The sequence below is a fragment of the Pseudopodoces humilis genome, chromosome 5 (assembly GCF_049639895.1).
Source record: "Pseudopodoces humilis isolate 2021_Gansu_Grassland_sample_001 chromosome 5, ASM4963989v1, whole genome shotgun sequence".
Classification (NCBI taxonomy): domain Eukaryota; kingdom Metazoa; phylum Chordata; class Aves; order Passeriformes; family Paridae; genus Pseudopodoces; species Pseudopodoces humilis.
In genome coordinates, this window is record NC_142204.1 from 13,923,863 (window position 1) to 13,939,675 (window position 15,813).

Sequence of the window (15,813 nt, forward strand, 5' to 3'; positions counted from 1 at the left end):
CTTACGAGGAACTCCATTTAAAAGTAAATAGAGCCGAAGTTGCTGGGACTCAAAACATAGCAGTGAGATTCTGCAAGATGCAAACCAGGGAAAGGCTACAAAAAATGCAGTTCTGCTTCTGACCTCTCGCAGTGCAGAGGCAGCAAGATTTGGGGGATTTGGTGCAACGTTGGCGTGAGCTTGATTTACAGGGTGCTACAGATATGAGAAAGTTACTTGTTTGCTGAATCTATCACGGGAGGAAAAATCCACTGGCCCGTATTACTCTACATAGATAAGTTTCTGAATTTGTGTAACTTTGATCTCATTGTGCCATTTATCTTTTGGGATCAGCTTTATGAGATTTGTGTCAGGCTTTCCTATTTGGTTGCAAGACTGCTTTGCAGATCTTCTTTCTGGTTTGTGCGGTGGATGTGTGTATGATAAAAAGCTAAGATTGCATCATCTTTAATAAAAGCAAAGATGTATAGCCTAAAGAAACCAGATTAGTTGTAGAGAAAGAAATCAATCAGGTTGGCAAATTGCGTCTGTGGGACAAAGTGCAAAATGTTTGTTTCATACAGTATTTATTGAACAAATTTGTTGAGAAGATGGTTAAAAATGCTCTACAAGAAAAAAAATGGGAACCATTTTGTTCAATTTAAATGGCATTGATGTATTTTTTACATCATGAATTCTTGCAATATTACCAACAACAATCCCTGATAAAGTACTTTACACAATTGCCTCACAGGGCATTTTGAGATAAAAGTATATATCGGAGATGGTAAAGTGGCTGCATCCAATTTATATATAATGGAACCCACTACAGCCATCCTCCAAAATTCAATAGATCAGGAATCACATTACACTTCTGTGAATTTGGGGTAGTAGGAGCTCTAAAGAGCCTGCAAAACAAACAGGCAACTTTAAATCGTGTTTAATGAACCCTGTGTATTTTATACACGTGCGATTAAAACTTTTTGTTTCTGTTTTTCATTTTGCTGGGTGATGCTGAAGGAAAATCCTAAATTTGGGCCTGTGAAATTGATCATCTGCTTGTTCTCAAGCAAAAATCCAGTTTAACTGAACACAGCAAACCATTTAAAATGCTGGACTGAAAAGAAAAAAAAAAAGAAAAAGTAGATCTGTACAGAGGATCCATTTTAATATTTCCTCACAACAGTAGTAAATGAAAATGTAGTATAAGCAGATAAAGGATCATGCAGTACCATGGTGGATTTTTTTTAAATTCATCTATGCCTGCAGCCTTGAAAACAACCCACAGTATACTCAAACCTGTACAAGTCGAGGGCCCAGTTTTGCTGGTTCCCACCTATTCCCTGAAGGGAATAAAAGTGCTTTGTGCTTCCATCCAAGTGGATAGGTGGCACCTTGTGTGCTGCAGCCAGACGTGCCATGGGGCCAGTCCTTGGCCATCATGCCTGCATGGGCAAGGAGTTGTTCTTGCTGTGCAGAGGAGGTCACAGGCAAGCATTTGAGGAGAGCAAGGGGTCAGAGAGCAGGTTGATAGTGTTCAAGCCCATAGGGCTGGAAGGTGGCCATTGCTTGGCGTTGTTTTGTCAAGAGATGCTTCATAGAGAAACTTAGATCTTAATCCTCTCCTCTGAGTGGTACTTGAGTATGTGCATTTATGGTCTTCCAGGTCTTTTCCAACTTTAATGATTCTGTGATTTTGTGTTTGTGTAAGGTATGTGTGTGGTTGTATCATTGCTTAAAAATCTGTTCTGTGTGGTGATATTTCTTACTATAATAAATACTTACAATAATTCTTACTAATTCTCAAAGAAAGTGTTGTTCTTTCAGTTGTCCTTTCATACTGCCCCATGTGCAAAATACATCAGAGTGAAAATGGGCCTGAAGCAGGAACATTCAGATCAGGACTCAAAATGCCTCTGCTCTGGCAGTATCCTAAACCAGAACAATTGCACTGCAATCAGCAGAGCTCTGCCTGTGTAAAGCTGAGAACAAGGTCAAGTCCTGAGCCTCTGAAAAATGAGTCTCCAGCTGAGTCTTTGTATTTCCCAAAGATTCTGTTACACCAAATTGAAGCTAAAGCCAGGAAATGGACAGTACTTGCAAAATACAAGGTGACAGGACCAGAGAATTAAAGCTCAACGTGAAAAAAAACCCCAAACAACTGAACATAAATTTCAACAAATATGCTCCTGAATCCTGTGCCTCAAAAGCTAGGAAGCAGAAGCCATGGCTTGGAGTTTACCATGGAGTTAGACCCTGATCCATTGGATGAAACCATCAGGCACATTGACAAAAGTACATCCAAACTGGCGGATGGTGCATACGTGTCTAAGGAGGAGACGGTGTCTGTGGCCTGGTACTGCAGGGGTCGTTCACGTTGCAGTGGGATTCGTGCCACTGGCTTTCCTCTGGAGTTCAGCCTCTGGAGTGTGCTGCTGGCGTGTTTTGTGAAGGAAAATCAATATTAAAAGAGGAATGGGAGAAGCGGGGGCTTCAGCTTGCTGGTGCAAGCAGTGTGGGAGTGGGAAAGGCAAGGGGCCGGAGAGGCATTGGAATTCCGGTCACTCTAAACAAAGCCAACGGGAAGCAGCGACACCGCTGCCGGGCTCGGCGGGGTCCTGGCCCACAAACCCACAGTGACCTCACTGAAATGCTGTGGGGAACAGCAGGGGAAGCAGAGGGAGGAACAGGTTAGAGTTGGAGGCATTTTGGTGGCAGAGTTGGGGCTGCATGGCCCCTCTGCTGTGCCAGGGCTGGCGCTGGGGGAGCTGAGGCTGCAGGGTTCCAGAGCAGCACCCCGAGCACGCCCCAGCTGGGAGGGCACAGACAGAGACCTGCCACATTCCCCTGCCCTGGCATTACGCTGAGCTTCACACACTGAGACAGCTGGAGCTGAATCAGAGCCTCCCAGGCCACCATTACAAGGTCCTTTCTTTAAGGACATGTGTGCTTAATGTCAGAATATTGAAACCATACCCACGTGAACGAAGTTAGCGAGCCAGTGATTCATTGCTGTTTCAAACCTCTATCTAACCACAGTAAATTTCTGCTCAGTAGTGACAGTCTGTGTCCACATGCAGGCTATGATTTACAGTTCTGTGTTTTGTATCAACAACATCTGTTTAACAAAAGAAGAAAGAAAAAAAAAAAGCCAAGAACATTTCTTTTCCAACCTCTGTACCAGATGTTTCATTATGCACAAGATCCAGGGATTATATCAGAAATAATTTAATTATTTTAAATGAATAATCTGAAGTGTTTTTCTAAAAGTATGTCTCGTAACCACTAACAACATGAAAACATAGGAGTGTGGAAAAATAAGCTCATGTTTTACACAAATCTATAATTGTATCTATTTTAAGGGCGCAAATATTGCGGACCAAATTCTGGCTTTTGATGGTAGTGTTGGGATTCTTGAAGATTTGCGCGGGACAATATCAATTTTCAGGGTTCTGAGAGAGATAAGGTGCCAGAGAGCAACTGATATAGCAGAAGAAAGCAACAGCTCAGAAATGTGCCATGGGGAGTAGGATGACACCAGAAGCAAACGTGTCTTCAAGGAGAGCAGCGCTGGGGTGGGACACAAGCTGAGGCTCTCCAAGCACACAGGACCTGTGCCCGGGCTCTCCCATGAGTCCCCTGTGGTCCCTGCACACTTTGGTTTCTACTTTCCACCTTCCAAGGGCAGAGCTGCTGAAGTGGGATCCCTCCCCTTGTGGCTGTTCTCTGGCTGCTGCAGCCCGGGTCAGGGTGGCCTTTTCGTCTCTAGGGACACCGTGTGACTCACAGAACTGCTGCTGGCACGCGGCTTGTGAGAGCACACTTGAACTTACGGGAAGAATTACCTTCATGATCGTTTCCGTCTTTTGGAGGTAAATGCAAAGTCCCTTAGGTGTGTTCGATAAGCAGAAATATTGTGTTGCTTGTCCTTTACAGAGCTTCAATTTGAGTGGCAAAACCACCCCACGGAGTGTCAGAGAAAACTCTTCGCCATTTGGGTTTATTATCATTCCTCACCATAATTCTTGCAGGGGTATCGTAAGTGGGAATGCTGATACAGAAACACCGAGACTTTTATAACTGCCTGGCCTGGGTATCAGTCTTGAACTCACAGTTACTCTGAATTACAGTGATAGATTCTGTTGCAGCCCTCAAAAACATTCAGCCAAGTTAAAATGAAAGTAAATGCATCAATGACACTGCTAAAGCAGACAGCGGGTCTGTGTTGTGGTTTCAACCTTCTTTCAGGGGGTAACAGGCTTTTCTGTTTTTCTGTGAGCTGTGAGAGCTCTAGCATGTATCAATCCAGTATAGACCAAGCCAAACCTATTAGTTTTCTTGTTGCATAAAGATTCATCTGTAATTGCCAAGGTTTATCTTTATTTTCTTTGAATTACTGTTCTGGATGCATATACATGTATAACAACTCCAAATTCCCCTTCCTATATTCTTGTACAGTACAGATTGCTTATCAAATACAGTCTTAACATTAAAGTGTCAAACAGGATTTGCAGAAAGCTATTTGGGTTTGTAGTTTAGGACGAACATTTATCAAATTGTGGATTAGCTGAATCATGCACTGAACCAAATTATTATTGTCTGTGATTAAATCACAAAGTGGTTATTGCCCTGTGTCATCTAAAGCACACGATAGCTTAAATCTTGAAAATCCCTTTTTAAGGTGGCTATAGGAGCTACATAATTCCAGACTTTTAGGACCAGACTCTGTCCCTAGACAAAAAAATAATAGCTTTCAAAAGGTCATTTGGACTGATCCCTCTCTGCTTATATGGGCAGCACATTTGGGAAGGGACTGGATGGGTTTATTTGCATTTCAGATGTACAGAATAGTTCTCAGTAAACAGATCTCTTTGTACCCAGTGCTGAAATATTTATTCAAGGTGCTGGCCTAGAAAAGGGAAGTGAACTATTTGTTCTCATGCCTGAAAGGGCAGGGGCTGCCTGCTGGAGAGCAGTGATGCCCAGTTTGGCACTGGCAGTGCCACTCCTCAGTGCTGGAGGCCATGGGGTGACCAGCAGGGTCTCTCCTCAGCACCAGTGCAGCAGAATTTTACCACCCCAAAGGGGCACTTGAGGGGCTTTCTAAAGAGGGTCAGTCTTCCTAAAGCTGTAGGAACCTTTTTTGCTGTGGTTGCTGCCTGCCCACAAAGGTGTGTTCCAGGACAGCCCAGCGCAGCACATGAAGGCTTCAGTAGCAAATCTTCACCAACTGATGTCCACGCTCCTCTTGGGCACCCTTCAGTGACCATCTAGCTGAGGAGAAAGATGGTTTCCAGCAACCCCTTTTTCTCAGCCTTGCTGTTGGGGCACAGCCCTCCTGATGACAGCCTCGCTGAGTTGCCAGGGAGAGAAGGATCCTTGCAGAAATGTGGGGTGGGGGACACAGCCTGGTGCATGCAGCAGGGCAGGTCAGAGCCCAGGAGGAGTCATGAGCAGTAATCACCACTCAGATAGGAGGGAAGTCCTGAAAGGGCTTGTTTTCATGTTGCAACAAGGGGTCATGGGGTGGAAAGGGCTGAGAGTCACTGCATTAGAGCGTGCCGGAGAAATGAGTCTGGCACAGCTGATGGTGGCGTGGCACTCGCAGCCCGTGGCTGTAGCACCAGCTGAAAGTATGCATTAGGCTGCCTTTGCTCCTCTACTTCATCCCCCTTGTCCTACTCTTTGACCTATTTTCTCTCGCTGTTATCTAGTAATCTATTTTTTAAAGGCTCAGCCCAGTCTTTCCTGCTGGTTGCAGCTGATCCATCTCGCTGCTAGCCTGTGAAACCAGCACCTCCTAAAGAAACATCCCTCTGCCAATTACTGCTAAGGCATGGATTCAGCTCAGCATGAGAGCTTGATTGAAGCCAGTTGGCTGTGCCAACAGGACAGGGATGGCTCAAGAGAGGCTTCGTACAAAGTATAGAAACTCTAAACAGATTTCTTCAGTCTTCCCTCCATCCATGCTCAACTGGAGCCAGCAAAGTCAGAAAAATGGCAATATTTTACCAAAGGGAGAACTTATCCCACAGCTCTGCCATCCCCCTGGAAAGCCCACAGAAGGGAAAGGAGAGAGTTGCACAGAAAACTGCAGGAGGCAGACGCAGACTTTTGCTCTGAGCTTGCCTCTCTGAGGCAGAGGGTTTGAGGTTTTCCAGCGAGCGCAAGGAGCAAATCCTCTAAGCCCTGTGATTTCTCTGGCATGTGCCCTCGCCGTGGGCACCTTGAGTACGTGCACCCAGAGCACTTGCACAGAGATCTGGCCCTGGGGGAGCTGTGCCTGCGGCTGGGGCCCCGCCAGCTGAGGGGGAGGACGGAGGGAGCGAGCGCTGGATGGCCACACCAAATGTCTGCTCTGCTCGTGTGCAGTCTCTCTGGCCAGCAGCCTTTTGGCTCGCCCCACCTGCCTTTTTTCCCTTTTTTTTTCCTTTCCCCCAGCTGAACTGGCGGAGAGGAGGCTGCAGCTCCTTTCTGTCCCTGCAGCTTTCCTGTCTGGCTGACGCTGTGCCCTGGACACAGATGTCTGCTTAAATATGGATCCTGCGAGGCACAAGTTATGCTTGCGGGAAGAGTGTGGAGCAGGAAGACGCTGTGATCCGTAGGTGGGCTGTGAATTGCTGCCGTCCTGTGCAAGGATGAAATAACAATAACAACTAACAACATGCTGCCTTAAACCATGGTTGTTTAGAAAGAAGATTTCAGTACATTTTCACAATTAATTATTCGTCCAAGCAGCTACTGCGTTTAAAAGCGTCCTGTCCACATAGCTCACCCTCTGTGAGCTCATTAATGCTGGAGCTGTGTCACCTCAGGCTAACCTGGTGGCTGTTGATTGAGTCCCGTGACAGCTGTTTGCAGAGGTTTGCCCTGCTCCCTGCCAGCAGCCTGTCTTCCTCCTCCAAATTGCCTCTCAGTTCCAGGCAGGGTTCAAATTTCTGAGTGAACGCTATCCTGGGCAAGGTGGTTGGATTTCTAAGAGTAATAGGTAAGGCATGACAGATAACATCCTGCACACCCCCAGGAGTGCTCCTGCATGTTACAGCTTGAAGGTGTTGGTCAAGGTGAGCCCTGGACCGAGCCCATAAACATTTAAGTCCCAGAACAAATGTTTGGGATTGTACAAACATGTTAATGACCTGCAGTTAATTGGCAAGCAATTACCTTGAAGTAAAAATAGCTTTCCCATTGCTGAGCAGTCACAAGAGTGCATGTCCCCCTATGAACACTGAAATTTTTGGCCAAGGAGCCTTGTCCAACTTGCCTTCTAGATCCTGGCAGGTTTGTGATCAAAAGTTTGTTGTCCCCATCACCAACTGCTGTTTGTTTGTGGTAGAGACTCAGCAAACAGAGCTGTCTGCCAAAGCTAATTTTCATGCTGCCCCCTAATAAAGTTCTGCAGTTCATAATGCAGTGAAAAAGTAAGATCATATTGACTGGCAAAAGCGTGCGGTTCAGCAAGGGAAAGTACCTGCTGTGTGCACTATAAAGGCACTATCAGTGAGAGCTAGGTAAGTATTTTTAACCTAAAGACAGCTTGGCAGGCTATAATATGTCTCCTACTGAATATGAATCTTTCTGTTTCTTTGCATGACAAAAATACACAGCTGGACTGATTTCATTAGATGTGTATTGCAGTTGACAACCAAGAGGCCTGGACCTAACATAGCTGTTGGGACTCCAAGTGGGACCTGTGGGCAGGTGTTTGACCTGTTGCCTCCCCGCCACCTACAAAAGTCAGCAGCATTTTTTTTATGAGGTCCATGCAAACCATCAGCTTCTCTTAGAACTTGGCTGAAATCCTTGCTTGATCCTCCGCAGCACTCTGGGGGAAAAAAAGGCCCAGATTTTCCAGATCTGTAACTAAACCACACCTGGATTTCTTTCCTGGAAGAGATTATCACAGCATTTCTAGGAAGGCAAAAACCGGGCACATGTGAATGAGCGGAGTCTGCTGCTGAAGTCCCGTGACTCTGGGGCTCGTGGTGGCCGAGATGAGCTGGCACGTGGTGCAGGGTGGTTCCAGCTGAAGAGCCACATCTGCTCTTTGTGCTCCACGACGTGGTGTGGCAGCGGGTGAGGTGATGGCTGCCTGCTCCACCCCTGTCTCCAGCTGCTCCCGGCCATCCCTCTCTCCAGGCAGTGTAATGTCATGCTGGGGAGGAGGGAAGCAGGTGACACTGGAAGCCTCAGGAGAGCCAGGGTGTCTGGCATCCCCACAGATTCCTCTGGATGCTGCAGTGTGATGCGGGGTCAGTCAGCAAAAATCTTTCCAAAGCAGCCAGAGGTCTCTGCCTTGTGTCCTGGATGAGTGAGGGAGTGGCAGATGGAAAAAACAAAATTAGCAAAATGCATTTCACAATCCTGGCAGCAGTATTCTGCAAACAGAGGAACCACAATGATGGAGTCTCAGATTGCTCTCCCTGTGCAGCCTGGCTTTAGGAGCTTTGGCATTGTTGTGAGGCTTGACAGGGCTCCTGTTCCCTCCGCTGACTCCTATGGCCTTGCATTCGGTATCTTCAGGTGCTGCAAGCAGGAGGAGCTGTAATGAGTGCAGATACCAGAGCTTTCCAGGAAAAATTCAGGTACAAGTGCAGCTCTGTTCACTGTAGCTGCCTTGAATTAAAGTTCTGTGCCTGTAGTGGCAGACAAATTTGCTGGCAAACATTTTGAAAGAAAAAAAAAAAAAAAGAAAAAGAAAAAGAAAAAGGCATCAATCCAGAAAGGCTCTGTGCACAAACTAAGCTTAGTATAAATGAGTACACCTGTGCTCAACACCAGGCACGTGATGAATGCTCTGCTACATCCTAGCCAAAATAAATTTAAAATAAATATCGGCGTGTACTGGTGGAAGATGAATGCTGGTGTTGTAAGCAGGACCGCATGTGGCAGAAACAGGAGCCTCCCGCTCTGCGTGTCAGCTGGGGATATCCACAGGGAGGGTCACGTGTGCTCCTTTAGGGCTCACCAGCAGAGCTGGTGAAAACAGGTTTTGATTTGAATGAGTTATGACCCATTGAAAATGGCATCATGCGTAACCACAGTAAATTGTCATAATGAGATCACGAGGCTCGAGAAGTGAGCGGCGAGCAAAGAGGCCTCGTTCCACCGGCGCCCACGGCTGCCAGCCCGGAGCTGCAAAATGCAACCCAGGGACATGCTCCTGCTCCCTGGGCATCTCTGCTGCTTTAGTGACAAGGACCAGGGGTTGCACAGCCAGACAAAAACTCATTGGAAGTTTTGAGTTAGAAAGAAGAAAAAAAGCTAAAATTCATACAGCTTTGCATTTAGTCTGATCCAGAGCGACAGAGGAGACTGGGCTAACACAAAGAGTGGACAAACATGAATACTGTTAGTGCTGCCGTACTCACATGGGCTCAGATTGGTTGTTTCTAAATCATGCTGCTGTAGGAGGGGAGGGTTTGGTGATCAGGGCAGAGCAGTGCAGAGGTGAAAGGAAATCCTACTGGAAGAGTGATAAAGCTTTGGTGTATCCCAGGCTCACAGCTCTGCTGGACCAGCCCTCCTGGACCCTGCTCAGGCACAGCTGCCCATCTGTAAATGCTGCAGAATCATCACTGCCTTCTCTATCTTCATAGGAAAAATAGAGGCTAAGTCTAAGACTATGACCAGTTTGATGGACTTAAAACTTTACCAAGTACCTGGGCAACGTAAGTGGCAGAGCTCCTGCCTTCCAGGTGTCTTGTAGAAGGCTCTTTTGGAAAGAGCTCCTTTCCATGCCTCCCAACACAGTGCTGTTTGTGTGGGGCCATTCACGGCTCAGGGGACTGGAAGAAACACACTTCAGGTCATTCTGCTTCTCTTCACAAGTTATCAAGTGCACATGGCCCAGCCACATCCTCCTCCTGCGCCCACCAGGCACAGGGCAGAAGTGCATGCATGTAACGCCCTACCCGCTGCAGGACCTGCTCTGTTCCCCTTGTCCCAGGGCAAAGCAGGCTGCTCTCCATGTGGCTGACACTCCTCCTAGTCGTGCACCCTTCCGTCTCCTCCATCTGTTAAGCTCTGCACACAAATATCTGTGCCCCTGAGCCACGGAGACAATCTGGGCTCGCGCAGATACGCAGCACCTTCCTGACTCATATATCATCTGTTTACAGTGGTTTTGTCATGGATGAATTCATAGCCTGAGTCCATGGATAAAGAAACACCCAGCTCAGTGCTGTTCCATGCCATGCAGGTTAGCCCTTGGCCGTGGGGTTCTGTTTGCATTTATCCAAGGTACACAGTCTGGACAGCACATTGAAGCCTAAGCCATTCCCAGGACCCCACATCTCCTGTTGTGGGCAGCTGGATCCAGGTCCTTCTGCTCTTCCAGTACAAGTGCTTGAGGCTGGTCCAGAAGGCTCTTGTCTTGTTTTCCTGGTGTTGGCTTGCTGACATTGCTGCAAGGACAGCTGAAATAGATGGAGACCAGCCAAGCTGAAGAGACAGAGGTGAAATGTGTCCCTGCATACACTTAAGAGCCAAGCATGGGGAGCACTGAGGCTTTCCTGGTGAACCAGAGGAGTCTTCCCACTGGGGACATTTCTGCCTGCCAGAGCACAGGTGAATGTGCCAACACTGCCCACACTGCAGTACAGGTACATCTCTGGGGAACCCATATTTTCCATTTGGTACCTTCTCTGTAGCTAAGAAGAAACAGGAATACAACTGCTTGTTTTAAATATTGAATTTATTGCTTAAGCACACTTGCTGTATGTCATCCATTGAGCAGAAGTCCTGAGCTTTCATTCTCTAGGCTCAGCTTAATAGCCCTGCATAAACTCCTAACTAACATACCTTATTTTTCTAATACCCGTGTAGGAGAAGAATTTGGACTGGTTCCCTCGGATGAGAGCCATGTCTCTGGTTAGCAATGAAGGTGACAGTGAACAAAATGAAATCAGGAACCTGCAGGAGAGGCTGGAGTCAACCATGAGCCTTGTAAAACAGCTTTCCAGTCAGCTGGCTGAGCTCAAGGAACAGGTAAGTGCCCTGTGTGGGTAGCAAAGTGAGCACGTGTGGGTGAAGGCACTGCTTTCCATCAAGTGGCAGTCAGGACAGCGTTACAAAAGAGACTTTTGTCTCAGGAAGGTTTTATCTTTCCCTCCAGCAAGCTTTCATGGTAGATACACTGATAAGGGTTTGGAGTGAAATTGTACTCTGTTAGCAACAGCAGAGATCAGGTAAGGAGAAAACTCTGAGGGGGAATTAGTCATGAAATGCTCCTTGTGAGTGTTCAAGGACAAGAGGGGAAACTGCAGAAGGGATGAGGGGCTGCATAACCTGGCAGTGAAAGCAATGTAGTGTCAGGAATAGCTGCATACTGATGGGAGCCTGGAGGAAAAAAAAGCCTTCTGTGTCCAGCCCTTGGGTTTTTCCCCCACTGAGAACATCAACAGTACCCTTGTGAAAACAATTTGCAGAGCCTGTTGCTTTGCTTGTGTCACCCTTGTGCTGGTGCCCCTCCTGCGGCTCCCTCTGCTCTCCCGTATGGAGCACAATCTGCCAGCCTCCCTTAAAGCCTCCCTTCCAACCCTGCTCCTGCCCACACAGCCTGCCTGGTGTGTTTGCTTCACATCTCTTCAGGATCAAAAGGCCAGCTCCTTTTTTGCTACAGGTGCTGGTCACCTCTGCTTTGCTCATTACAGTTTCAGAAGAGCATCAGTGTGTTTTCTTTATGGGAATCACTACAGTGGCATCGACAGAGTTATCTAATTATTCCCCTTCAAATCCCTTCTTAAAACTTTTCCCTGTGAAAAAGCCAACAAAGGTGTAGGCTGGATGTGCTGAGACCATCGCTTCATTGTGCTTACCCACAACATCCTGGTGGGATTTTTTTCATCCCCCTCTGGCTGAATCTGTTCTCTCCTGGCTTAAATTTAAACTCTGTGTGGCTGGGGCCATCTTTTAGTTATGTGATTCTACAGCATCAAGTGCAAATGCTGACCCTCTGCAGGGCTACACAACACAATAGCAGCACAAATAATACTCTGTAAGACCTGCTGGGGGATAAGAATAATGTATAAATGAGAATAAAATGTCCATACTTTGCAGGGAACAGATCTCCCACTTCAAAGACATCCCTTACTTGTAATTTTCTATGCTGAAGAAAAGAATTCCACTCCCTGTTGTTTTGCTTATATGTATCTTGCTCTATGACTGCTAAATAATAGTAAAAAGAAAAAAAAAAAATCTCAACTCGTCTCTCTCTGCCTTTCCACCTTAGATGACAGAACAAAGGAAGAATAAGCAGAGGCTGGGCTTTCTTGGATCAAACACACCCCATGTGAATCATCACATGCCACCACCCTGATACCACGGGGAGAAGCCGTGACTAGCCTTTCATCAGTATTCCTGCTTTATTATAGAATAAAAAACTGAGATTGAGAGGAGTGAACAGTGCCTATTGTTACAAAGTTAAAAACAACCAAGTGCCAAGATGTTAAGTGGTTTAGCTCTGGGAACAATTTGTAGCTGTTTTTCGTGGTTGAGAAGGACCACAACCTAGAATGTGAGCGATACAAGGCAGCTCGTTTGTATTCCCTGCCTGGCCCGGCTGGGACAGAGCCTTGGCCACCTCCTGGGAGCCCCTTTCTCCCCGGAGTGCCGGGAGAACGGGGCTGAGCAGAAGAAGGAGAGGTGTTTATTGCGGCAAACACGACAGCCTGGCTCAGAATCAATAGGTGACCCCTGGCTCACTTGCCAAACGACAACATTAGTCATATTTGCTTGGCGTTTACTATTTTTTAATTACCGTAAATATGTCAGTCCATAAGCGGTGATGTTGCTTCAAGTAATTTCTACTAGGAGGGAAAGGGGAGAAACCTCAAAAGATTGGGGGGAGAAAAAAAGAAAAAAGGAAAAAATAGAAAAAGAGTTGCAAAGAGAAACATTAACGCTTTTGAATTTTAGCTGTCACCATGCAATTTCTTATTTATAACATGGAGCACAATGGATCTACAGCTGTGGGAACGTTATGCACATAACACTGACAACATAACTGGAAGTGATTCCTTTCTCCTGGCTTCAGATGTTCTCGATTAATGTGGCCATGAGGTTTCACATACTGAGGAGTTAAACTGTGTTTTAAATTCAAGTTCCAGTGGAGGATTCAGGGGGAAAAAATTATACCTGTAGTTTGAAGCATGTATGGGATTTTGTTTTTTAAAAAAAAATCTTAGAAATGTATTTCTGCACAGAACTGTAATGGTGTCATTACCTTCCATAAACTCATCTTCAGCAAGAGTTGACTTGAGTAAATAAACCCCATATTCTGTCAGCTTTCCTCTGAGCTAAAGATCACGGGTTAATGTTTTTGCCTGCCCTTCCTGCTTCCAGGGGTTTGCAGGGAAGCCTGGTGGGGAACAGAGGGGCGATATCAGAGAAGCTCCTTACAGCTCTCAGCCCTACAAAAGGCAGCAGCTAAGTCACCAGTGCAGATTTCTGATCTATCCTGTATTTCTTGGGATGGCTTGAAAGAAAAGTTACAGGGTTTCCACAGAGCCCTGGGACACTCCTGTCTTTTAGGAAAAAAATTGAGTGGCACAAATAGGAGTTGTCTTCTCAGCTCACTTTCATTTTCAGTGGGTTTTGGTTACCAGATTGTGTCACATTTGAAAATGTGCCTCTTGTTACATGGACTCACTTTTTGAAGCAAAACATTTTTGCAATGATTTGCCCCTGTAAAATCTTCATTTTGTTATAAAAGCTATTTTGATCAAAGGAAAAAATATTATTGGTGTAAATATTTTCCAGTTTCTTCCTGGAGAAATGCTGTTGTCCTGGTTAAGGCACTATTCAAAACAACAGACCTAGAGCAAAGGGAAGGAAGGGGTATTTAGGGGTATTTCACTCTCTTTATCCCAAATTCAAACCAGTCTTGAAGCTTCTTTTTTGTTGTTTTTTGGGTTTTTTTGTGGCAGTGATGTTGCTGAGATAAAAGTAATATATTTTAGCAATATATTTATATCTTCTACCACTAAAACATTTCCCATTGCCTTCAATTGTGTCCTTCAAAAATAGTGTAGAAATCAGAGGTTTCTGTATTTTACTGGAAGAAAATCTCTTTGTTTGCCTTACTCTAGAGAGCACCCTGGTTGTAAGAGGTGATGGCCAAAGGAGTTGCCCACAAACATAAAGTCAGCAGTAAGTTGGGAGAGACTCACACCCTGTAGCTGTATTAATTCAAATTAATTCATACAGTTAATCAGATCTACTCACAGCTTCTGTTGCAACAGCAATTTCCTCTTCCTCACAAAGAAGAGTTTTCCTCTAAAACACAAAGCACAGTTCGATTATAAGATAAGTTAAATTCTCATTATTTATTGGGGGGTGTGTGGTTGGCTAATACTGGAATTGGTTGGCACTTTTCTTGTTTACACTCAGAAAAAGCAGCTGCACTGCTGCACATCAGGGGAGGCTTCTGCTGCTGCAGCTGGAAGAACTTGAGGCTGGATGGGATTGTGCCCTGAGCTCAGGGCTGCAGTTGGGTGCTGCTGGTGCTCCCTCTGTCTCACACCCCAGACCACATCCCCTCGGGCTCAGGAGCCCATCTCCCGCTCTTCAGAAGGGAGAGTTACAGCATCAAAGTCAGAGAACAGATGCTGCTGGTGTGCCTTGGCCACGGTGCCTTTCTGCTGTTCATAGCTTCCCAGAGAGACCTCCGTAGTCAGTAGCAGCAGGTGATGCTACTTGCACAGACTGTGATTATATTTCACTGAGAATTTTGACATCTTTGCTGTTTCTGTCAAAATTTAGGCCCTACCCTGCTGTCATCCATGTGAACACTCTGTACACTCACATGTGGTAAGACAAACAGGAGGCTCCTTGCATAGAAAATGGTTTCAGGGCCAGGCCCCAAGACTTAAAGATTGTGAAACATCCCCATGAATGAGTTTATAACAAAAAAGCAGTGTTTAATACATATATTTATGTGTATATGTTTGTTTAATGCAGCTGGGGTAACCTCTTCCTAGACAAGTATCATTTACCTTACCTATTTATAGGAAATGATTGCAAAGAAATTAAAACATCTAAGAGCTTTTAATGCCTTAGAGAGATTTATAATTATAAGCTCCTTGACAGTTAAAATCTACTTAAGTAAATGTGTCCATTGCTGCTGAATGTAACTTTTAATAAAGTGTGTCCTTTTATATATGTCTGTCTCATTCCTGGTGCTAAGGTTGGGGGGCAATGTGTGTTCTGGTTTGGGAAGAGCAGGCTGGTGGTCGTGGGTGGGGGACCAGGCTGTGGGTGTCCACCCATTCCTTCAGCCCTGAATGGATGGAGGCTGAATGCAGCAAGGAAAGCAAGAATTTATTTTATTTCAGGCACAGGTTGCTCTGCCCAGGATGATGGATCCAGGAATGCCGCTTTTCCCAGAGGCTGGGTGGCAGCTGGGTGTAGGATTTGCTCGAATGCCCTTTGTTTAGGCCAGGGGAGCCCTGGGTGAAGGTGGGCAGAGGCAGGGACTGTGATGGGTCGAGTGTTTTCAGGTGAGGATGAGCAGGCTCAAGTCAAACAGCCTCAGGGTTTCTGCTGCTGCCTGATCTTTTCCAACCTTTATGATTTCACAATACTATGATGAAGGCTTTTCTGTGTGAGATTTTTTTGCACTTTTTTCCTTTTTTTTTTGGGGGGGGGGATGTTTTTAGTAGCTCTTTCAGGTAGCACATTGAGAGAGAGACCAAGGGATTTCCCCACTCCTCTGGGTGAAAGAACGGAGAGAGACCAGTTGTGTCTCTCAACTGAGACAACTTGGGCTGATGAAATCTGTGGTCTTCTGAAAAAAGGAAGAACCCTCCCTCCAAAACTGTGGCTGGTAAACTA

The 15,813-nt window shown here is 45.9% G+C and overlaps 1 protein-coding gene across 6 annotated transcripts in view; it reads left to right on the forward strand.

The window, feature by feature from the left end:
* The window catches only part of ITPR2 (inositol 1,4,5-trisphosphate receptor type 2), a 248,590-nt gene extending 233,449 nt beyond the window's left edge, over nt 1–15,141 (forward strand). For all 6 annotated transcript variants that reach the window (XM_014260468.2, XM_014260471.2, XM_014260470.2 and 3 more), the window contains 2 exons: nt 10,807–10,968; nt 12,212–15,141. In XM_014260468.2, the coding sequence (XP_014115943.2) occupies nt 10,807–10,968; nt 12,212–12,298 (249 nt within the window). In that variant the 3' untranslated portion in view covers nt 12,299–15,141. The remainder of the gene's footprint in view (nt 1–10,806; nt 10,969–12,211) is intronic.
* The last annotated feature ends 672 nt before the right edge of the window (nt 15,142–15,813 follow it).